This window comes from Zootoca vivipara, chromosome 3, assembly GCF_965207765.1.
Source record: "Zootoca vivipara chromosome 3, rZooViv2.hap1.1, whole genome shotgun sequence".
In the NCBI taxonomy this organism is placed as follows: domain Eukaryota; kingdom Metazoa; phylum Chordata; class Lepidosauria; order Squamata; family Lacertidae; genus Zootoca; species Zootoca vivipara.
The window spans coordinates 4,543,148-4,568,142 of NC_142586.1; the positions used below are offsets into that span (position 1 = coordinate 4,543,148).

At 46.9% G+C, this 24,995-nt stretch overlaps 1 protein-coding gene across 1 annotated transcript in view; it reads left to right on the plus strand.

Moving 5' to 3' along the window:
* Nucleotides 1-1,125: 1,125 nt before the first annotated feature.
* KPNA3 (karyopherin subunit alpha 3) overlaps nt 1,126-24,995 on the plus strand; it is a 36,993-nt gene continuing 13,123 nt past the window's right edge. The window contains exons 1-10 of the mRNA XM_035110362.3: nt 1,126-1,266; nt 9,737-9,781; nt 14,794-14,883; nt 16,854-16,883; nt 16,972-17,024; nt 17,113-17,208; nt 18,103-18,188; nt 19,924-20,010; nt 20,348-20,517; nt 22,829-22,873. Coding sequence (XP_034966253.1) covers nt 1,183-1,266; nt 9,737-9,781; nt 14,794-14,883; nt 16,854-16,883; nt 16,972-17,024; nt 17,113-17,208; nt 18,103-18,188; nt 19,924-20,010; nt 20,348-20,517; nt 22,829-22,873 — 786 coding nt within the window. The 5' untranslated portion in view covers nt 1,126-1,182. The remainder of the gene's footprint in view (nt 1,267-9,736; nt 9,782-14,793; nt 14,884-16,853; nt 16,884-16,971; nt 17,025-17,112; nt 17,209-18,102; nt 18,189-19,923; nt 20,011-20,347; nt 20,518-22,828; nt 22,874-24,995) is intronic.

Here is a 24,995-nt window from a genome sequence, read left to right on the forward strand (position 1 = left end):
TTCATTATTTAAATGAGGTACTCTGCTTAATTAATTACCGCTGCGTGTAAGGATAGGGAAAGGTAAAGGGGCCCCTGACCATCAGGTCCAGTCGTGTATGACTCTGGGGTTGCGGCGCTCATCTCGCTCTATAGGCTGAGGGAGCCAGCGTTTGTCCACAGACAGCTTCCAGGTCATGTGGCCAGCATGACTAAGCCGCTTCTGGCGAACCAGAGCAGCGCACGGAAACCGTTTACCTTCCCGCTGGAGCGGTCCCTATTTATCTACTGCTAGGTGGGCAGGAGCTGGGACCGAGCAACGGGAGCTCACCCCGTCACAGGGATTCGAACTGCCGACCTTCTGATCGGTTTAACCCACAGCGCCACCTGGGGATACTATTTATTAAAACAGCTCGCCTGGCACACACATCTTTTGCGCGAATCTGGCACATAGTAAAACCTTTTATTTCAAGGTTGTTGGTTTTAAAAGAACATTAAAAAGCATGCATGCCTAGGTCAACAATTCCCTGGGTTCAGATGTCAGGTTTCCGGACCATATTGTGTGCAAGGAGTGAGCGAAGGGACAGCAGCGCACCGCCTCCCTGCCGCGGCCATCGCAGGGAGCGCAGGGGCGGGAGCGAGGACCCGGGCGAGTTACCGAGCGGCGGTGATCTCGCTTGGCGCTCGCCTCGGAGCCCCGCGGAAAGGCCCTCCGGAGGCGGCGGCGGCGGAGCCTGACGTGCCAGCGCCGGACTTGGGCCACCTCCCTTCCGGCCTCCTTCAGGCCAAAGCAGCGCCGCGCCCGGGACTCCCTCGCGGGGCTGTCGGGGAAAGACACGCTCGGCTGCATGGGGGCCACTTCTGGACGGTTGTTTGCAACCGCCTCCTGTCCCTTGGCGCTGCTTTTCCCGGCCCTGAGCCCTCTTTCTCCCCGGGCGCCACGCCCTTCGAGGGGGCCGTCCGCTCCTGAGCAGCAGCGCCCAGGGGATCCCGGAAGCGAGGCCTTGACTCAATTCCGCTGCCGCTCTGGTCTTTCTCGCTCTTCGGTAGCCACCCTGCCGTCGGGACACGTCTGCGCAGGCGCCCAGGAAGCCCCGCCCTCTCGTCACTGGGCGTCACCCCCGTTGCCCCGCCCCTGCCCGCCTTCGCTCCCGCGCGCGTGCGCGCGCCGTCTCCGCCTCAGCCCGGAGCCTCTGCCGCCTTCATGGCTGACAACGCCGCCCCCGCGGCCGCCGGCCTGGAGAACCACCGCTTCAAGAGCTTCAAGAACAAGGGCCGAGACGTGGAGGTGGGTGCCGGCCGGCCGGGCCGGGAAAAGCCGCTCTGCGTAGGCCGCAGCCTGCCTCGTGGGGGGACGGGACGGGCGCCCCGCCGGAATCTCGCTTCTCCGGCCGCCTCCCTCCCTGCCTGCCTGCCTGCCTGCCTGCCTGCTTGCCGGGGCGGCGCTGCGCCCTTTGGCGGGACCCCCAGGCGCCTCCCCGGCGCCGGTGCCGAGGCTCCCTGAGGCGGAGGCCGGGCAGCGGGGTTGGCGGGGAACCCTTTGTGCTTCTGCGCCTCCCCCCCTCCCGTGGCGGCGGGGCTTTCTTCTTTCCCTCCCGGCGCCTGGCGCTGCCCTTTCTCCCTGTCGGCGCCGGAGACGGGACCGAGGGCTCGGCCGTGTCCCTCTGGCCCTCTTTGTCCTTCGCTGTCGTCTGGGACGCCGCCTCCGGGGCTTCAATGATCCCGGGGCGCGGGAAGTGGCGGCGCCTCTGGGGGCTTCCAGCCGCCGCCGCCGCCTCTGCGCCGCTTGGGGATCCTGACAGCCAGTTTGCACCTCCACGGATCTCTCCTCGAGCTCGGCCCCATCCTCCCTGGAACTTTGGACAAATGCACACATGTCCTTTCCCATGTGTTGGTTTTGACAGGCGCCCCCCCTCTCTCTCAGAATAGCGGTGTTTACTCCTACCTGGGCTGTGGGTCAGTTAAGTGCCCAATGAACCCAGATACAGTAATACAGTAACTGTATTTTGAAGACGGGTGATATTTACTGCCTCCAAATAGCAACGCACCCCCCCCCCCTGGTTGTCCATCATCACCTACAAATGTGAAAGTGAAGAAGAACCCATTCCATCTCCCTGTTAAACACTCTATTTCCAATATGCAGGATTGGTAGGAGCTGACATTTAATGGGAACTCCTTTGTTTAGCCCTGTAGGCCTCCACCCAGCTGCAGGCTGGAATATCTCAATGTACCTGGAACTGAGTTTATAGAGACACAATGTATAATGAACAAGATAATGGTTTACTTGCTTAGGCTGCCATTGTATGCATACGTACCATATAATTTAATGTGGGTTTTCTACTTTTAGTAAGAATGCAGAGCATTGTATTGTTAGTTTTGTGATTCTAAGTAGCAGCTAGTTTACAAGATGGTCACTTTGGTGAAGAGATGGAATAGTAACAACAGAATAGCTGACTATTGCCATAGATGTCAGTGCTTCCTCTCCAACCTGCCTTTGGGTTGTTAACGGTGGATCCAGTTGGCATGGAGCTCAGTTTGGTTGCTGGTTCTCCAGTTGCTGCTCCCTATAAAAGAGAAGCAATTGCAAGGGTACAGACACACTGTACTATTTCTTTAAATTATAGCAGATCAGTAGTGGTGTTTTTTCTTTGATAAATAGATGTAGTGTGGCCCAAAGGGAATATTTGCTTCTAAGCCAAGTGATATTGTGGGGAGGGGGGCCCTATTCCACCCTACAAGGGCTCTGGAGGGCCTAAATAAAGTCAATGTGGCTTTCACTGTGTTTTCAAATTGATTGCTATAATTGATAATGCCCTCAGAAAAGGGTATATATGCATATTATTTACTAAAATATTTATACCTGCCTTTGATTTGAATCCCTAAGGCAGCCTTCCTCAATCTGTAGCTGTCCAGGTGTTATTGGACTCTTACCAGCCTCATCCAGCATGGCCAGTCTTCAGGGGTCATGGGCATTGTAGTCCAAACCATGTGGAGGGGCCTATGTTGGGAAAGGATGTCTTCCAAGATAATCCAGAAAGATGCCAGGGTTAATGATGCAAGATTGCCTAGACGAGCAGGAGAACCAACGAGAACGCCCCTGTCCATTTTCTACTATTGATGTTAGCGGGGTTACCAAGGCACTCTTAGTTTATTGAAGCCAGACTGAACAGCATCTAGGCTATTTTGCTTTGCTTAGTGGTGAGTATCATAACACCATACATGTTTGAAGGCAAGAACTTGTAATAGTTCTCATGTGGTACTAGCAGAGTGCATTTCTAGTAGGCTTAAGTTCTTGCCTATTCTAAATCTCAAAAACCTAGTTCTTACAATCAGTAGATGAGATGGTAAGCTTATTCCTGGAAGGTCAGGCTATTGAAATGTATTGGACAGCAGCTGGAGTGTAGGTGGCATCAGGCACACAGTGAGGACAACCAGACACACTAGGGCACATAATTGTGATTTTTGCATGGTTATTTGGGTGGCAAGAAAGCTTGCTTTGCCGCCTCAATTACATGCTCAAATTCTAGGCAAGTTTTTCCAACTGATGGGAGGATTGTTCTATATCTCAACAAATGGGATGATCAAACCCTTGAAAGCCCATTGTGATACATTTACTGGGCCCTTTGATAACATTGGTTGCCTTCATAGGAACTTGAACACCGTGGTTGTGACAGGTCCAAATAATGTGATAAACATATCAGCTTGTCCAGTTCCAGCTTGGTGATGTGTACAAGGTACTTAAATGACTTGCCCAAATGAAAACATGCCCCTTTGACCCTTGCCCATCTTGACCATTTCAAACTAGCTGAGGGGAGCTGACAAGGTGTTTTCACAATATGGCCAATGCTCTTTTAAGGTATGGAGAAAGAGGTGGGAGTGCATCCACTCCTAAAGAAATGTGACTTGGACCCTGTGGGTTTTTTGACAACTACTAACTTCATAGGATGGGTACTTGCGAGGTGGCCGCTCTTACATGACATAAGATCAAAGGCATGTAAGACTCCTTAGAGGTTCTGATGGTTAAGCAGCATATAAATCCTGTTCATAAATACAGTTGTACCTTGGTTCTCAAGTGAAATCCATTCCGGAAGTCCGTTCGACTTCCGAAAACATTTGAAAACTCAGGCACGGCTTCCGATTGGCTGCAGGAGCTTCCTGCACTCAATCGGAAGCTGTGGAAGCCGCAACTTCCAAAAAACGTTTGCAAATTCCAGGTTTGTGGTGTTTGGGAACCAAAACATTTGAGTCACAAGGCGTAAATGGATCCTTCCCAATCTGGGTGTGGGACTGGACTTGGTTGTTCTTGACATGTATCACACCGTTGTTTCTGCTTGATATCTCAGAAGCTTTTAACACAGTGGTTTTCAAAGTTTTGTTCTTTGGGCCATGCTCTCAGAATAAAAATATGCTCATGCCACACCAATTTTTTAATTTATATGAAATACATTGGGAAACAAAGAGAAACAATTCCAGCTCTAGGGAAGCTACAGGATCATAGAACTGTAGAGTTGGAAGGGACCACCAGGGTCATCTTGTTCAACCCCCTGCACTTGTACTGTGGGGTGCTGCAGGGAACTGAAACTGAATTTTGAGGCCCTCAGACTTCGAGAACACTGTCCAACCACCTCATCCTCTTTCGTCCCCTTCTCCTTGTGCCCTCCATCTTTCCCAACATCAGGGTCTTTTGCAGGGAGTCTTCTCTTCTCATGAGGTGGCCAAAGTATTGGAGCCTCAGCTTCAGGATCTGTCCTTCCAGTGAGCACTCAGGGCTGATTTCCTTCAGGATGGATAGGTTTGATCTTCTTGCAGTCCATGGGACTCTCAAGAGTCTCCTCCAGAACCATAATTCAAAAACATCAATTCTTCGGCGATCAGCCTTCTTTATGGTCCAGCTCTCACTTCCATACATCACTACTGGCAAAACCATAGCTTTAACTATATGGACCTTTGTCGGCAAGGTGATGTCTCTGCTTTTTAAGATGCTGTCTAGGTTTGTCATTGCTTTTCTCCCAAGAAGCAGGCGTCTTTTAATTTCGTGACTGCTGTCACCATCTGCAGTGATCAAGGAGCCCAAGAAAGTAAAATCTCTCACTGCCTCCATTTCTTCTCCTTCTATTGGTTGAACACAATTTGCTTTTAAAAAATTAGCCTGACTTATTTTTCATTTTTGCACAAGTTAACACCAGTCCAGGTACAGATCTATGGTGGTAACTACACTCCTCTTTTATTTTGAGAATGGTTTAATCCTGGTATTTTCCTTTTAGTTGACTAGCTCTTAACCACTTATTCTAGGTTTGTTTATTTATACAAAACTATTTATGTATACATTGTGGCCCTCTGGTAAACCTCTTAGAAAGGTCCTTTACATCAATGGTCCTCAACCTTGGGCCTACAGATGTTTTGAGACTACAATTCCCATCATCCCTGACCACTGGTCCTGCTAGCTAGGGATCATGGGAGTTGTAGGCCAAAAACATCTGGAGGTCCAAGGTTGAGGACCACTGCTTTAAATGATGGGTTATAAAGCTGCTAAATTAACTAGGGTTTGTTTTAAACCTAGCCCAAACAGAATGCTATTTGAGAATGCAAGGAGAAAAAAAATGAGCAGAATTTTAAAAAACACATGAAACTGTGTGGGAAGGCCAGGGAAGAGGGAGCATGAGAGCTTGTGCTTTGCTTGGGCTTATTCAGCACAGTGCTAAAACCATGGTTTAGGGTTTAGCATTATGCACAAATGTGGTCGATATAAAGTTACTCTACATACATACATACATACATACATATATATATAATTATCAATATAAATTGTAGTCAGACAAATCATATAAAAACATAAAACATGGAACATATGTTAATCAAATTGGGCTTTCATCTATAGTAGAGTAAACAATAAAAACTTACTATTTTTAACTACAAAACTCAGTAAGCATGAAGTGCACAAATCGACTCAAGACAAAACTAGTAGTATAATTAGTACAGGTCCTTTACATATAATAAACTAAAAGGAAAGGTTGTATTGTGAGCATGTGTGGGGAAAATTTTTCAGGTCAAGGGCCACATCACCGTGGTGGAAAGATGTCAGATGAATTTCAGTACCAGAAACAGCAATAGACCAAGACAAAGCTATTTCCCATGGAAGCAGGCATATACGTAATTCTTAGTAACTCCACTCAAGTTTTATCTTCCATTTTCACTACAGACATTTCAAATAAAGTTTTTTTTTCAAAAAAGAAAAAAAGCTCCCCATACCCTTTATCATAGCTGCCAAGTTTTCCCTTTTCTCGCGAGGAAGCCTATTCAGCATAAGGGAAAATCCCTTAAAAAAAGGGATAACTTGGCAGCTATGCCCTTTATGTCCTTGCTCAACAAATAAGTTAATAATCCCAGCAAAAGAATAGAAATAATGACACTGCAGAGTTGAACTCTAAGCACTGCCTTAAAGCTATTTAAAGCCTCAAAAATACAATTGCAGCCTAATAATTGCATGCATGTGATTGCAAAATGTGTGGCACTTTTTGCATATTTGCAAGGAATACAGATCTTCCTCTCTGTTGAGACAGTTTCTCTCATAAGAAGAGCCTGCTGGATCAGGGCAATAATCCATCCAGCCCAGCATCCTGTTCTCACACTGGGCATGGGCAACCAGAAGGTTGCTGGAGACATGCAAGCAGGACATGAACATAAGCACTCTTTCCTCAGGTAGTTTCCAGCAGCTGGCACTCAGAGCAGCAATTGCACATTATGCACAGCACCAACACCTTCCCCTCTGTCAGGTGCTCCTTGCTGAGCAGTTGATGGGGAGGAAGGGACCAAGGGGAGAAGATTGTGTTGGGCCTATGGGTTGAAGTTTATTCACTCCTTTCTTAAATTCTTTTTTTTAGAATATTTAAATGGAGGGAATTAAAAGACAACATATATAAGCAAAACCAGAAATAGCATATATATACACACTTATACTCAATGACAGCAGAATAATAAATATTTTCATCCAAATCAATTGCTGCTGCACAGTTAAATTTTCATATCCACATACCGTAGCTGATATGCACACACACACACACACACACACACACACACACACACACACACACACAGTGCATTGAATTAAGGTTCTGTTCCCCTGAGGAAGGTTTCTATTAAAACACATCAGATGGTTGATCTTTTTATTAAAGTTCTTCATATATTTTGACAACATTTTGAAGCTTGTCTCTCTTTTCTGTACTGGTTTTTTTTTATGCTGGCCTCTTCTTTCTTTTGAAGTGAATGTTTACCACCTCATCTCCTTTTGTGTGAACCAAATGTAATTTCCCAAAACAATGGTTCAGATGTGTGTGATCTCTCCAGCAAATTTCGTACAATTATTCTACAATTTTTCTGTTGTCCTGCCAGGGGCGTAGCCAGGATCAAAACTAGGGGGGGGCAAGCCATGGTCATACAGGGGCGGGGCCACGAAGTGGGAATGTGGGCGGGGCTACAGGGCCAGCTGGCCTGACGAAATTGTGGTGGCGGCGGCGGGGGTGACAGGGTGGGCGAGGGCGAGGCAAGGCACGTCCGCAGTCACGACGGCTCTGAGGCGTTGCTGCATATCAGCATAATATTTCAACCATGTTGTGGGTTCAAGCCCCACCTTAGGAAAAAATTCCTGCATTGCAGGGGGTTGGACTAGATGACCCTTGTGGTCCCTTCCGACTACAATTCTATGATTCTATTGATATATTGCCATAGCATATGTATCATTCTGCTTTCTTGAATTGTCCTACTCCTAGGCATAGCAGCCAACTCCTAGAGGCCCAGGTGCCTCTCCCCCCCCCCAATTACTAGTAAATACCGTATTTGAAAGAGCCATCCCCCCCATCTAGATGGGCTTTCTATGTGAGGCTTATCTGCCCCCCCCCGTATTTTATTAAGAATGGAAGAGGGAGGGAAGGAAGGAAGAACAGAGAGAGGGATACCTCATATTTGTGGGTGCCTCTGGGTGGTGCTGTGATGCTGGAACTCTGCAGCAAGAGGACGGGAGGGTTGGGCAGGGGAGAGGGGGTGGCAGGGCGAGGGCGAGGCAAGACAGGGCCACAGTCACGATGGCTCCGAGGCGTTGCTGCGATGGCTCCGAGCCGTTCCTAAAGAGTCATCCCCCCCCCATGTTGATGGGCTTTCTATGTGGGGCTTATCTGCCCCCCCCCAGTATTTTATTGAGGATGGAAGAGGGAGGAAAGGAAGGAAGAAATAGAGAGAGGGATAACTCACATTTGTGGGTGCCTCTGGGTGACGCTGTGATGCTAGAACTCTGCAGCAAGAGGAACACTGTACACCTGTACGGGAGCCTTGTAAGCAGCTTTCTCTCTGCTTGATTTACAGCAGGCACGTCCAACAGGTAGATTGTGATCTACCAGTAGATCACTCGATGTCTGTGGTAGATCACTGCTAGATCACTGGCACCCCTAAAAAAAGCTCACCCAAAATTTTCCTCCTCCCTAAAAAAAGCTGATCTATGACCTGAAGCCCTAAACAAAAATGGGCCTCCCTCCCTCCTAAAAGAAGCTCAACAAGTTTGACCTAAACCCCCCCAAAACAGGGCTTCCCTTCCTTAAAAAAAACTCAACAGCTTTGACCTGAACCCCCCCAAAAGGGGGTAGATCACTCCCAGTTTTTAACTCTGTGAGTAGATCAGAGTCTCTTGGGAGGTGGCCACCCCTGATTTACAGTATACAGGTGCAGGAGGAGGGGCAGACTGGAACACCACTGCTTTTTATAAACATCACTGTGTCTATCAAAGCTACAGCCCCCCCTTTCTTGTTCACTTCCTTTTAGCCTTGCAGGGCCACCTTAGTCAAATTGAATCCTCTGCGCCCTCATTAAATCGCCAATAGAACTGTTTATGCGATCCCTGAATGCTCATTAACAACTCCCACTGAAGAACAATAGGGTGAATAGGGTGAACCTTGCCTGAAGGGATATTCTGCTCCATTGTCTTAACTGCTTAAGTACCAGTAGCCACCTTGCTTTATTTATTTGATGTGTTTTTGTTACAGCTGTGTTCCCGCCCCGCCCCCCGCCCCCAGCAAGTGGAGAGCTGCTCTTGCTAAAGCAAAGCCCTTTCCACTTGTTTTTGGAGGGGGAAAGTGCTGGTTATGGTCTGTAAAATACAATATTTTTTTGCTTCTGGGGGGGAGGCTGCCCCCTCCTGCCCCCCCGTCTACACCCATGTGTCCTGCATTGCTACATTTTGCATGTCTTTTTTCACCGTTCAAGATTCATATGCAAGGCAGACCAAACAAGAAGCTACATTGCTGCATTTGGTGTGTCACGATGTCAGCTGTGCCCGTTTCCTTTGAGGTGGTGCTGGTGGTAAATGCAGGCACAGCAGCACTGGGATGGGTGTACAGAGCTCTTCCCGCATGCAAAAATTCTCCTTGAAATTTCCTCAGCTATTTTTTCTCTCAGTGAAAGTTACTTTTGGGTTCACTGCAGAAAAACAACTTGAGCAAAATAGTTTATGGGAGGATAAAATGATGGCATTAGGGATGGTTGTGGTATTCCTCCCCACCCATGTTTTACTTGAAATGGTCTCCTCACTCTGCTTTGTAGAAAATTAGTATGACCCATCTCATAATCTGTGGAATAAAGTTCTGTAACATCTAGCCTGGTGTATAGTTGTAAGTTCCCTAAAATTGGTTAAAGAGAGTTAAACTGAATCATCATAGGCTTTGGTACTATTACTTCATTTGTGTGTTGTATGTTTCTATTTTTCTCCTTTGCAGACTATGCGACGACATAGAAATGAGGTGACAATTGAACTTAGAAAGGTGAGTACATTACTTTGATTTTTTTATGCTTTGTTTAAAGCAGCCATGGGAGGTTTCAGCTATGGAGGTTCATGTGTGACTTGGGAGAGCACTGAAACGATTGTGTCCTCACCAGACACTATTATGTCATGTATCTACAAGGAAAGCATCAAGTGCAGTATTGTGTCCAGATTTCTGAATCTGGCAGAGCAATGGTTTGTTTTTGTAAGATATTCTGCCAGAGTTCCATTATGTTCTCCGCATTTTTAATTTGTTTCTGAGGCTTTGCTTCCTTTGTCTGTGGTTGTCTGTGTTGATGGTGCCTTTCCTCTTTCTCAGAAGGACACCACCCACATTTGTGCTAAGGCCCCAAACCCCTTAAGCCTATGAACAGTGTTTCACTGGGTCAGACTTCTGAAAGAAAGAGCTGGAACTGTTTGGTTATAATCCTGTACACACTTTCCTGGGGGTAAATCCTGTTGAATGCAGTGGGATGTACTTCTGAGCAGATATGTTTAGGATTGTACTGTGAGTAGTTCCTAAATAAAGCATGAATTAGTGAAGCAGTGTGTGAAGTACAAACAATAGTGAATACTGGCGTGATCAGTTTCACTATGTTTGCTTACACAGGATTAAGATACATAGTATTGATATCTGAGTTTGAAATACTCCTGCTCATAACTAAATTTAAATGTGTTTTTCATTACTAATGGTTTTAAATATGAATATCTAGTAAATAATTTGTTTTCAATAGACTATATACTAGTGGTCAGCAGTCGGAGGCATCTGGGCCAAATCTCTTGCGGTCTCTGAAATAGTCAGTCAGAGGCAAAAGAAAGCTGTTGAATTGTAGCTACCTAATTTGCGATCAGACATTGGGCTTTGGGCTTTGGCCCTCTATCACTGAGTCCATTCTCAAAATGTCCCAACAGAAAATCTAATTGCTTATCAAACAAAGATCAGTTAGTTGATTAAGTAGCCCATCTAGGAGAACGAAAACTCTGATCCTAACCTTCTGCTGCCTTGCGGGAGATCTTCAGGAAACAAAAAGGCCAAGGAGTACTAAACCCTACACAAATCCGGATGGCACCTTGTTTGTCTCCTTCCAGCAACTATTGCAGCCAATCTGGTGCCAATCGTATAGCTCTGCTGTCCTTTGAACCACATCAGTGAAGCTGTGAGGGGTGTATGTGTGTCTTGTCATCTGGGCAGCCTAAGACCTCCATACACATCTCCAAGGCTTCCACCCGGAGGAGGTCACTTCGGTGTTGCTAATACAGCAGTTTGACTCCCCCCCCCAAAGGTGCACTCCATTGTCTCTCAAGACAAACAGATGCCAGCAAGTTGACCAGTTTGTTGGATTATATTGATTTAGCACTCATTTGAGACCAGTTTTCTTTCCCACTATACTTCATAAATTAACATAGTAGTAACTGAAAATCTCTCTCACAAATCTTGATTGCTCTGTATAACCAGAGACCAAATAGCAAACATGCGCTGGATTATGGAGAAAGCTAGAGAGTTCCAGAAAAACATCTACTTCTGCTTCATTTACTACACAAAAGCCTTTGACTGTGTCGACCACAGCAAACTGTGGCAAATTCTTAAAGAAATGGGAGTGCCTGATCACCTCATCTTTCTCCTGGGAATCTATGTGGGACAAGAAGCTACAGTTAGAACTGGATATGGAACAACTGACTGGTTCAAAATTGGGAAAGGAGTATGACAAGGTTGTATATCGTTTCCCTGCTTATTTAACTTATATGCAGAATTCATCATGCGAAAGGCTGGACTGGATGAATCCCAAACCGGAATTAAGATTGCTGGAAGAAATATCAACAACCTCAGATATGCTGATGAAACAACCTTGATGGCAGAAAGTGAGGAGGAAATAAAGAACCTTTTTAATGAGGGTGAAAGAGGAGAGTGCAAAATATGGTCTGAAGTTCAACATCAAAAAATCTAAGATCATGGCCACTGGTCCCATCACCTCCTGGTAAATAGAAGGGGAAGCAATGGAGGCAGTGAGAGATTTTACTTTCTTGGGTTTCATGATCACTGCAGATGGTGACAGCAGTCACGAAATTAAAAGACACCTGCTTCTTGGGAGAAAAGCAATGACAAACCTAGACAGCATCTTAAAAAGCAGAGACATCACCTTGCCGACAAAGGTTCGTATAGTTAAAGCTATGGTTTTGCCAGTAGTGATGTATGGAAGTGAGAGCTGGACCATAAAGAAGGCTGATCACCGAAGAATTGATGCTTTTGAATTATGGTGCTGGAGGAGACTCTTGAGAGTCCCATGGACTGCAAGAAGATCAAACCTATCCATTCTGAAGGAAATCAGCCCTGAGTGCTCACTGGAAGGACAGATCCTGAAGCTGAGGCTCCAATACTTTGGCCACCTCATGAGAAGAGAAGAATCCTTGGAAAAGACCCTGATGTTGGGAAAGATGGAGGGCACAAGGAGAAGGGGACGACAGAGGACGAGATGGTTGGACAGTGTTCTCAAAGCTACCAACATGAGTTTGACCAAACTGCGGGAGGCAGTGGAAGACAGGAGTGCCTGGCATGCTATGGTCCATGGAGTCACGAAGAGTCGGACACGACTAAACAACAACAAGCAGAGGCTTGACAGGCATATGTCAAGAATGCTTTGATGGTGTTTCCTGTTTCACAGGGGGTTGGACTGGATGGCCTTGTGGTCTCTTCCAACTCTATGATTCCATGATTCTAAGGGCTGGGCAATGGGCTCTGCGGGGTAGTCAATGCTGCTCTCTGTGAGGGAGCATTCCCAGACCCACTGAAAGAGGCAGTCATTAAATAGCTTCTTAAAAAACATCTTTAGATCTGGCCAGTATGGCCAACTATCGCCCAGTCTCAAATCTTCCATTCTTGGGCAAGGTTATTGAGCGGGTGGTTGCTGAACAACTCCAGGCACGCCTGGAGGATGCGGACCATTTGAATCCCTTCCAATTGGGATTCAGGCCTCATCATGGAACTGAAACTGCCTTGGTCGCGCTGGTCGATGATCTCCGGTGGGCTAGGGACAAAGGTGAGAGTTGTTTCCTAGTTCTGTTGGATCTCTCAGCAGGTTTTGACACCATCCACCATGACATCCTTCTGGACCGTCTAGAGGGGTTGGGAGCTGGGGGCACTATCATACAGTGGTTCCGCTCCTTCCTCCTGGGCCGTGTCCAGAAAGTGGTGGTGGGGGATGAGTGTTCAGACCCCTGGGCCCTCACTTGTGGGGTGCTTCAGGGTTCCATCCTCTCCCCCATGCTTTTTAACATCTACATGAAGCTGCTGGGAGGGATCATCAGGGGTTTGGGCTGGGTGTCCATCAATATGCGGATGATACCCAGCTCTACCTCTCTTTTAAATCGGAACCAGTGAAGGTCTTATGTGAGTGCCTGGAGGCGGTTGGAGGATGGGTGGCGGCTAATGGATTGAGGTTGAATGTTTAGCCTGGAGAAGAGAAGGTTAAGGGGTGATATGATAGCCATGTTCAAATATATAAAAGGATGTCATATAGAAGAGGGTGAAAGGTTGTTTTCTGCTGCTCCAGAGAAGCGGACACAGAGCAATGGATTCAAACTACAAGAAAGAAGATTCCACTTAAACAGTAAGAGCTGTTCAACAGTGGAAATTGCTGCCAAGGAGGTCTTTAAGTGGAGGCTTGACAGCCATCTGTCAGGAATGCTTTAATGGTGTATCCTGCCTGGCAGGGGGTTGGATTGGATGGCTCTTGTGGTTTCTTCTAACTCTATGATTCTATTCTGTGAATCCTGATAACACAGAAGTACTGTTCTTGGGGGACAGGGGGCTGGCTTGTGTAGAGGACTCCCTGGTCCTGAATGGGGTAACTGTGTCCCTGAAGGACCAGGTGCGCAGCCTGGGAGTCATTTTGGACTCACAGCTGTCCATGGAGGCGTAGGTCAACTCTGTATCCATGGCAGCTGTCTACCAGCTCCACCTGGTACGCAGGCTGAAACCCTACCTGCTTGCGGACTGTCTCGCCAGAGTGGTGCATGCTCTAGTTATCTCTCGCTTGGACTACTGCAGTGTGCTCTACGTGGGGCTACCTTTGAAGGTGACCCGGAAACTACAACTAATCCAGAATGTGGCAGCTAGACTGGTGACTGGGGGCAGCCGCTGAGACCGTATAACTCTGGTCCTGAAAGACCTGCATTGGCTCCCAGTATGTTTCCGAGCACAATTCAAAGTGTTGGTGTTTACCTTTAAAGCCCTAAATGGCCTCGGCCCAGTATACCTGAAGGAGCGTCTCCTCCCCCATCGTTCTGCCCGGACACTGAGGTCCAGCGCCGAGGGCCTTCTGGCAGTTCCCTCACTGCGAGAAGCAAAGCTACAGGGAACCAGGCAGAGGGCCTTCTCGGTAGTGGCACCCACCCTGTGGAATGCCCTCCCAACAGATGTCAGAGAGATAAATAAGTACCTGACATTTAGAAAACATCTGAAGTCAGCCCTGTTCAGGGAAGTTTTTAATGTGTGACATTTTTATGTATTTTAATTTTTTGTTGGAAGCCGCCCAGAGTGGCTGGGGAAACCTAGCCAGATGGGCAGTGTACAAATGATAAATTATTATTATTATTATTATTATTATTATTATTATTATTATTATTAATATTCTCAGAGAGGCCCACCTGGAATTTACCTGATGCTCATTCTGGTGCCAGGTGAATACTGTTTTTAAGCGCTGGGGAAATTAAAAACAAAACGAAAACCCTGTGATTTTACTTTTTTAAGATAATAAAAATGTTTAGGTGTTGTGATTTTTTTAAAAAGTAATTTGATTTTATTCTGCTAGAAATGTTTTAGACAGAGTGTTTTATGATACTGCTATTTTATCATACTGTATTTCATTATATTCTACCATATTATGTTTGTGAGTCACTGTTACTGGGCAGTCCTGTAAAAATATAATTGTTGTTAACATTAGCATTTTAATAAATTTACAGACAAACAAACATTAAAGGCATTCAAATGCACTATCTTGGTTCTTTGTTCTTCAGAATAAAAGAGATGAACATCTTCTGAAAAAAAGAAATGTGCCCCAAGAAGAAAGTTTAGAAGATTCAGATGCTGATGCTGATTTCAAAGCAGTAAGATTGCATCTACATTGATGTGGCATTGATGTGTATGTGGGTCTATGTGGAATATGTATGGTATATGGTATTTATGTGCATACACACACACACACGCCTTTTTCAAGGCAGTTCACAGCTAAAAAGCAGAGTCACTAAAAACAGAGGAAACTGTCATTAAAAACAATTAAACATTGATAGAATTAAAACTACATACATATATAAAATTATTCACACCATGCAAATAATTAGAATTAAAACAGCACAGCACCAGCCCTTTCACGAAAATGAGCCAGTTTCCAAAATCCTCTTGGAGCAATAAAGGCTTCCCTTGCACCTGTAGGATACATGGGATTTGCATGACGATCTCCTTGTTGGGCCAACGTTGTGGGCCTGTCTAAAGTTGCAGTGAGCTCCTGGTGAGACTGGAAAAGGCAAGAGAGTCAGAGAGAGGGGTGGGCGAGGTCTTCAGGGACACTGTAGTTCTGCTCCGCTCCCATGATGAGAGCTGCCATGCTGTTGAGAATGAGGGTCTTGGGGGAGGAGGGTCTTGAGGAAGAGGAAAACATTCCCTTAGAACGGTAACCCGTTCCTTGGGGAAGAACATCTATTCTCTCATGCTGAGCGTACTTCTCTGGTAGGTGCAGGGAGTGTGCTAATTGGGCGATACGATCCTTAGGAATCCTCCTTTCCCTCCACCTAGATAGCCTGGTACATAGCGCTGGGAAGGAGTCAGTGGTCGTAGTGCATGTTGGCACAAACAACGGGGAAATGTAGTTGCGTGGTCCTGGAAGCCAAATTTAGGTTGCTAGGTAGGATATCTCCAAGATTCTTTCTCTGAAATGCTACCAGTTCCATGCACAGGGCCAGCTGAGGCAGGCACATCTTTGTGGTTTCAGTGCATGGAGGAGATGATGGGGTCAGGAGAAGCAGCTTGGATTTGCTAGGCTCTGGGGAAACATTCTGGGGCAAGTCAGGCCTGTACAAAAGGGATGGGCGCCACCTGAACTGGGATAGAACCAGACTGTTGGCAGTTAAAACCAAAACGGTCACAGAGCACCTTTTAAACTGATTGAGGGGGGAAAGCAGACAAGCTGAGGCGACTCTGGTTTGAAACTATCCTCCCTGGGATGACATAACTGATGAAAATTTAAATGGGAGTGCAGGAGCCCAGGGTAGTAAATAAAGGTAAAGGGACCCCTGACCATCGTGACCGACTCTGGGGTTGCAGCGCTCATCTCGCATTATTGGCCGAGGGAGCCGGCATACAGCTTCCAGGCCATGTGGCCAGCATGACAAAGCCACTTCTGGCGAACGAGAGCAGTGCACGGGAACGCCATTTACCTTCCTGCAGTACCTACCCTGTTTCTCATATTTTAGGACATACCCATAAAATAAGCCATAGCAGGATTTTTAAGCATTCAAGGAATATAAGCCATACCCCAAAAATAAGACATAGTGATAGGCACAGCAGCAATGCCGGCCGCGGCAGGAGGAGGAGGAGGAAAAAAATAAGACACCCCTTGAAAATAAGCCATAGTGTGTTTTTTTGAGGAAAAAATAAATATAAGACGTGTCTTATAATATGAGAAACACGGTATTTATCTACTTGCACTTTGACGTGCTTTCGAACTGCTAGGTGGGCAGGAGCTGGGACCGAGCAACGGGAGCTCACCCCGTCACAGGGATTAGAACCGCCGACCTTCTGATCGGCAAGCCCTAGGCTCTGTGGTTTAACCCACAGCGCTACCCACAGGGTAGTAATTGTGAGAGACCAAAACACTGTAAGTTAAAATGCAAGTGTTAAAGACACTTGAAGAGAGACAGACTGTATCTGAGTGTTCAGACACTAATGCTGGAAGCCGCTGAGCCAAGATGGGTGAACTGGAGTGCTTGGTCTTAGAGGATGACACTGATATATTTTGCAGAGAATAGTTGATTTATAATAAGAATTGTAACTAAAACTAAAATTTGTCTTTTGTTTAAAGCAAAATGTAACACTAGAAGCTATATTACAGGTAAGTTGCTAAACAATATATTATTTCCTTCAGTTGAATTTGTTAATGCTTAACTCCTGAACTTACTGAAATCTATGTGGTGTTGCAGAATGCTACAAGTGACAACCCTATTATCCAACTAAGTGCTGTCCAAGCTGCAAGGTAGGCATCTATTTTTTTTTGTGGACTAAAAGACATGAATGTTGTCTATACTATCTTTTTATTCACCACCTTCACTTTAATTTTACAGAAAGCTGTTATCAAGCGACAGAAATCCTCCTATTGATGACCTAATAAAATCTGGAATTTTACCGATATTGGTTAAATGTCTAGAAAGGGATGATAAGTAAGTAATGATTCCTTTTTCTCAGTACTTCCTCAGACATAATTTGAATGGTTATCAGCTGAGGGTTGCAGCTAGCTTGCAGTTTTGAACATTGTAACTGGGTATTTACTTTTGATATGCTTCAAACTCTACTGAAGCTTATGTCAACATTCTGGTTAGGAGCAGGTTCTACAAAGTGTCTTGCAGGTCTGACACAGTCATTCTAGAAGACTGTGCACAAGTTGTGATCCTCCAGGCCAGACGCAGCCCACAATCCTTATATTTTGACCTGCCCAGTACTTAAGAACCCTCCTGTGTGTGTATTCTTCCCCTTCCTCACTGCCCAGAGGGCACATGAGGACTGTTTTCAGATTCTAACCTGGGGAAGGGTTCCTCATATTAGCCCAGTCTTTGGGGCAGAAAAATCAAGCCCCCCCTTTAAAGTCTCTTGAGCTTTGGCCTTTTCCTTCACACTTTTCCTTCTTGTTTTTGAAGAGCACCACTCTTCTATCCTTATTCAGGGGTTGTTCTGTTGTATTATTGTGACTAAATACTTAGCTTTGGAAGTCTGATGTGAATGTCTTGTGCCAGTTTATTCTGTTCTAGGGTATTCAGGTGATGTAGCTATCAAAGAAAAAGTGTCACAAGTTTTGTATGTGTTGATGTTATGCAAAAAATCTTGATAGAAGGGCTCATAATTTTCAGAAACAATAGTTCAATGTTGGATTGCATTTTCTACCTTTATTTCAAGGAAGTTGTAGCAGGCATAAGAGGTAGAAATACATAATGGCATCTGATTACAGTATATAGAATTATTATTTCAATAGAAATTTGGCATGTACTTTTCTGCTGGTATTTTTTGTGAGTTGCAAATATTATTGCTATTCTGGTGTTTTTGTTTTTTTGTTTTTTTAGTCCTTCCTTACAGTTTGAGGCTGCATGGGCCCTGACTAACATAGCTTCAGGCACTTCTGCACAGACCCAAGCTGTTGTACAGTCTAGTAAGTGCTCTAAGTGTTTAACTTTGGGAGTGGGTGCATTTTGCAATTGAAGATATAACTTCATAGAATCATAGGATTGTAGAGTTGGAAGGGACCCCAAGGCTTAGCCAGCCTAACCTCCTGCACTGGAGGAACCATAGCTAAAAATCCCTGACAGATGGCCATCCAGCTTCTTCTTAAAAACCTCCAGTGAAGGAGGGTCCATCACCCAGCATATGGGCAGGTGAGGAAGCTGGTGGTCTGGTTTCTGGGAGCAGTTGCTAGACCTCCACCTGCCCATTCCTCTGAGCAAGACGGAAGCTGGATTAGGAGCCTGACACTGAAGTCTCACAAGACAGAACTTCAGTTGCTGGTGCAGTGAACCAGCCTGCTCTGGATGAGGTTACTCTCTCCGCATAGGGTCGTTTTGCAGTCTGGGGTTGCTGACAGATACAGCTTTCTCAAAAGAGCCCCGGGTGGCACCTGTGACACAAAGTACTTCCCCTCCAGGCAGAGGTCACCCTGCCACAGTCACCCATGTTCTAAATTGGACTACTGGCATGTGTTGCACATGGGATTGTCTTTGAAGAGTTCTTCTTTGTAAAACTGCTGTTAGTCCAGAACAGAGCTGTTAGGCTCTACAAATGGGTACGTATCACAACCATTCTTAAACAACTGCACTGGCTGTCAGTTTGTTTCTGAACAGAAATTCAAACCTTACCCTAGAGACCTTAAAGCAAGCCGCCTGGCGGTGCATTGAGACCATCTAGTAGACATTTCGCCTGCCTTTTGAGATTAGGTGGTATCAACCTAATGCCACCTGATGTGAAATTTGTTGTTCATTTCCAGAGGAAGACCTTTTGATTTTCCAAGACTTTTTAATACAGTCCTGGTTGTTTTTAATCTTGGTTCTTTGTGCTTCTGTTGTGCTGCCTTAAGTTGTTTTCTTTTCATTTTTTTGTATCCTGTGATTGCTCGCCACTCTAGCTTTTCCATTCTGGAATACATAAAGCATTGCTGAGAGTAGCAGGCCTCGTTTTGCTCATGGCAATAGTCTTAGGGATGGCTAGTTAAGGCTCTTTATTGAGGCCACTGCTGTAAGGTCAAGCAAGCGACTAGGTGAAACCAGCTTTTACAGACCATGCTGTACCTCAGACATCAAAGTGGAAAATGCAGTCTGGCAGAGATTCGGATAGGGAACATTTTACCTGATCATACAGACTGGTATTTGGAAGTATGCAGGGGGTATACAAATTACTCTGACCTTGGTTAGTTCTTGGGTTGGGGTGGGGAGAAGCTTTAGAGATACATCCCTTGCAAGGTGGGAGATGGAGAAGGGAGGCACTGAGTCTGAAAGAAGTTTCTACTAGTTGAAGCCCATGGGTTTCCGATACTTAAAATTGTCCTCCCACAGTTTGGCTTTTGAAGGGGGACATGAATAATTAATTTGAAGGGGGTGGATAGGCCCTTTGACAAAATATACACAGATCTTTGTAATGTGAGAAGACAGTTTTAACTTTCTTGAAAAGCCTTCATGTTACTTCAAATTTTCATTTAGAATGGGAATGTCAATATCTTCTTTCTGTCTGAAAAAATTAATTATGCAAAGGTGCACTTCTAGTTTAATTTTGAACAAACATCAGAATAATTTCCTGAAATTGTAACGGTATAACAGTATAATTCAGTTATGTGAAATTTATCTATCAAAAGAGCTGCATTTTATCATTTCAATGAATCGAGTTTTCTGCTGTTCTAGATGCAGTACCTCTCTTCTTAAGACTGCTGCATTCACCACATCAAAATGTTTGTGAACAAGCTGTTTGGGCCCTTGGAAATATTATTGGTAAGTGTCAACTATATTTTTTGAAAATAAATCACAGGCATTGAAGGCTTTTAAATCATACATTGACATTACCCCGTAAAACTATGTTTCCTCTAAATTGTCTTAATAGTCCAGTTGATTTAAATAAGAAAACACCCTCAGTTTCAAAAACTTAGACAAAGTTATTCTACAACAAATTGTGTTCTTCAAATTTCCATTGAATCGTAACTTTTGTAGTGTTCGTAGGTTACCAGTGGGGGAAACATAGCGCATCAGGACCCCAACATAAGTCACTGCATACATTTCAAGGTTTCTCCATCATGAATGTAATTTTTTTGTGAAATTTTCACTTTTGTAGGTGATGGTCCTCAGTGTAGAGATTATGTCATATCACTGGGAGTTGTCAAACCGCTTCTATCCTTCATCAACCCCTCCATTCCCATCACTTTCCTCCGGAACGTCACATGGGTCATTGTAAATCTCTGCAGGAATAAGGATCCCCCACCACCTATGGAGACAGTGCAGGAGGTAAATAAAAAATTACATCTAAGATTTGTTCCACCTTAGCTTCACTGCAAATCAGTTTTCCCATGATGGCATATGTACTGTGTGCACTTTCTTAATGTGTATTTATTTGTACCTCATTCTACTTAAAGGTAAAGGTACCCATGACGGTTAGGTCCAGTCACAGACGACTCTGGGGTTGCGCGCTCATCTCACTCTATAGGCCAAGGGAGCCAGCGTTTGTCTGCAGACAGCTTCCAGGTCATGTGGCCAGCATGACTAAGCCGCTTCTGGCGAACCAGAGCAGCACTCGGAAACGCCGTTTACCTTCCTGCCGGAGCAGTACCTGTTTATCTACCTGCACTTTGACGTGCTTTTGAACTGCTAGGTAGGCAGGAGCTGGGACCGAACAATGGGAGCTCATCGCATCACGGGGATTTGAACCGCTGACCTTCTGATCGGCAAGCCCTAGGCTCTGTGGTTTAGTCTTGATTTGAAGTCAGAATCTAATTTCAACAGCTAAACAGTACAGACTAATGAGGCATGTAGTCTTCAAAGAGACAAGAGACCTTGCAGGGAACTACTTATTTACAGATTGTTACAGATGTAGGCCTAAAGCACAAGCAGCACTAACTTACATGAGAATCCTTTTAGTCAGTGGGATGTGTATCTTATATAAGGATATATAGGGTTATGGGCAATGTCAACAGTCTTTAAAATGAAGCAGTTTCACTGAGCGGTGAGTGTGAGAGAAGTCTCCTTCATTCCTCCCAGAAATGCTGGGATGCAGGTGTAGTGCCTTCCTTGTGGGTTATTCTTGTGATAAAATTCCCTATTCCCCAAGCTGCTCTCCTCCTCACAGGAAAAAGATACAGGGAATCTATGTCTCTTCATGTGTGAGTGGGAAAATAAGGTGGCAGTTCTGATTTTAGTTAGAATGTTAGATAGATCAGCCTGCCTGCCTACAGGAAAGGATCAAATATTGTCACCACTGTTCCAAATAAATTCACAGCCCTGTGCAGCTGCTTTTTAATTAAAAAAACACCCAAACAAACTGTTGAAAGGACTGATGGCATCTATAATATGATAGAGGGAGTGATTTAACACTACCTCTGCTTTCCCATGTAGTGGATTCTGTGGCTCAGTGGTAACATCTACATTCAGGAATAATGTGAGATGCCAGAATGTTAGCTTTGTACTTCTGGGCCCAAATAGGGAACAAAACAGATTTATGGGGCAGTCTTAACCATGTCTGGGACGCAGGTGGCCCTGTGGTCTAATCCACAGAGCCTAGGCGTTGCCGATCAGAAGGTCGGCGGTTCGAATCCTCCCGACGGGGTGAGCTCCCATTGTTTGGTCCCTGCTCCTGCCAACCTAGCAGTTTGAAAGCGCGCCAAAGTGCAAGTAGATAAATAGGTAAGGTAAACGGCGTTTCCGTGCGCTGCTCTGGTTCACCAGAAGCGGCTTAGTCATGCTGGCCACATGACCCGGAAGCTGTACACCGGCTCCCTCGGCCAATAACGTGAGATGAGTGCCGCAACCCCAGAGTCGGTCACGACTGGACCTAACAGTCAAGGGGTCCCTTTACCTTAACCATGTCTACTCAGAAGCAACTCCTATTTAATTCAGTGAGGCATACTCCCAGGTAAGTGTGTTTAGGGTTGTAGCTTTAGTCCTGCATTGCAGGGGGTTGGACTAGATTACAATTCTGTGACTCGACCAAGAGTGGAATTCACATTGCATGCCGCGCTAAAGCAAGTGTCTCATAGCGCAAGCATTTCTGCTTGCTAAGACCAAACCATCTCCTTCCTGCATGCTGTTCTGAGGGTTCTCCCGCCTCCCCAGATCCAATTAAGGGGGTGCAGGGGGAAGAAACAGGGAAAGCCGCATTGTCCCAAGGGGACTTGAGCTGGCTTCCACTGGGGCAACCATATTTTTATCTCCAGCCCTAAATTTCACTACTGCTCTCAGAAAAGATCACAATATGTAGCTAACTGAAAAACAACATAATTAAAAACATTAAAGTTTGTGTGTAAAGGAGAAGCACTGACTGTGGGCTAAAAATGTGTTAGCCATTGGCAAACTGGTTGATAAATATAAATTTTCAATATTATATGTGTGAGTTGCTTGTTATTGCTTGTTACTGCAATAAGTAATTGACAGTGCAATCCTGTGCATGTTTATTCAGATGTAAGTCCCGCAGTGCTCAGTGGGGCTTACTTCCGGAAAAATGTGCACAGGATTGTAACCACAGATTTGCTTGAGGTTTTATCCACAGTGTACTTTGGCTTTCCTTAGGATTAATGACCCATTATAATAAACTTATCTTTACCAGATCTTGCCGGCCTTGTGTGTTCTCATATACCATACAGACATAAATGTAAGTAAATTCTGAAATACCTTATTCTCCAATCTAAGGTTTCCTTTTAGTATTTGAGAGTTTTCTTACTTAAATTTTGTTTGCCTTGTGCCATACAGTAGCTTCTTTGTCTAGAGAGTCTTTCCCCAACTTGTTGTGCACTAGATGCCTTAGACTACCATGACCAGGGATGGTGGGAGGGTAATTTCATGAAAATGTCAACTTACAGAACCAGCCTTCATTTCCATATACAGTGGTGCCTCGCTAGACGAAATTAATTTGTTCCAGGACTCAATTCGTCCTATGAAAATTTCGTCTAGCGAGGCACCGTTTCCCATAGGAATGCATTAAAAGTCAATTAATGCGTTCCTATGGGCTCCGGGGGAACTGGTGGCGGTGGCGGCGCTTGCTCTCTTGGCTCGGGGAAGGCAGGCAGGCGCTTCCCTGAGCCAAGAGAGCAAGCGCCGCTGCTGCCAACGACAGAGCCGGATCGGACGAGGCTTCAGAAGCTTCGTTGGATCTGGCTCTGTCGGGCGAGGTGGGGGAAAGGCGAAGGAACGATCCTGCGCCTTTCCCCCACCGCCGCCAAGCCAGTGCCAGAGCCGAAGTGCGGCGCTGTGGCCAGGGGCTTTTCGCCGTCTGCCTCCCCTTGGCTGGGGAAGGCAAATGGCGAAAAGCCCCCGCACCGCTGCACTTCGGCTCCGAGGGGCGCTGTGTCAGTCGGGATGGGGGGACTCCGCTTTCCCCTCCCCTCGACTGACACAGCCTTGTCCCATCCCCGCAGTGTCTGGCGGTGGGGGGGGGAAGCGGAGCATCATCCGCTTTCCCCCCCCACACTGCCCGGGGATCGGACGAGGCTTCAGAAGCCTTGTCCCATCCCCGCAGTGTCGGGCGGTGGGGGGGGGGAAGCGGAGCACCGTCCGCTTCCCCCCCCCACTGCCCGGGGATCGGACAAGGCTTGAGAAGCCTTGTCCCATCCCTGCAGTGTCGGGCGGTGGGGGGGGAAGCGGAGCATCGTCCGCTTTCCCCCCCACACTGCCCGGGGATCGGACGAGGCTTCAGAAGCCTTGTCCCATCCCCGCAGTGTCGGGCGGTGGGGGGGGGAGCGGAGCATCGTCCGCTTCCCCCCCACACACTGCCCGGGGATCGGACGAGGCTTCAGAAGCCTTGTCCCATCCCCGCAGTGTCGGACGGTGGGGGGGGGAAGCGGAGCATCGTCCGCTTTCCCCCCCCACACTGCCCGGGATCGGACGAGGCTTCAGAAGCCTTGTCCCATCCCCGCAGTGTCGAGCGGTGTGGGGGGGAAGCGGAGCATCGTCCGCTTCCCATCCCCGCAGTGTCGGGCGGTGGGGGGGGGAGCGGAGCATCGTCCGCTTCCCCCCCACACACTGCCCGGGGATCGGACGAGGCTTCAGAAGCCTTGTCCCATCCCCGCAGTGTCGGACGGTGGGGGGGGGGAAGCTGAGCATCGTCCACTTTCCCCACACACACTGCCCGGGATCGGACGAGGCTTCAGAAGCCTTGTCCCATCCCCGCAGTGTCGGGCGGTGGGTGGGAAAGTGGGATGTCAAGCCCTCTACGATCCCCGCTGTGTGACCGGGGGGGAAATATCCTGCCTTTCCGCCCTATCCCGGCCGACACACAGTGGGGGATCGTAGGGGCGCCGGGCGGGTCTCTTTTCCTGGGGAGGTGCGCTTAGCCTCCCGCCGCCGCCTGTCAGCTGTTGAGCGGCTTCAGGCCGCTCTCCAGAGGCGCATGCGCACCTCAGGAGAGCGGCTTGAAGTCGCTCAGCAGGTGACAGCTTTCTCAGGGAGGCAAGCGGGGGACACGTAGCCCGCCCGCTTGCCTTCCCAGAGAAGGCGCCTGGCTTTCTCAGGGAAGGCAAGCGGGGGACACCTAGCCCGCCCGCTTGTGTTCCCTGAGAAAGCAGGGCGCTTTCTCGGCGAAGAAAAGCGGGCGGGATAGGACGTCTCTGAACTTGCCTTCCATGTCGGGGGAGGCAGGTGGGAGGTGGCGGAGGGAGACCACCGCCTCCTCCCGCCTGCCTCCCCCAACACAGAAGGCAACTTCGGCCGTCTCTGAACTTGCATTCTGTGTCGGGGGAGGCAGGTGGGAGGCGGCAGAGGGAGACCGCCGCCGCCTC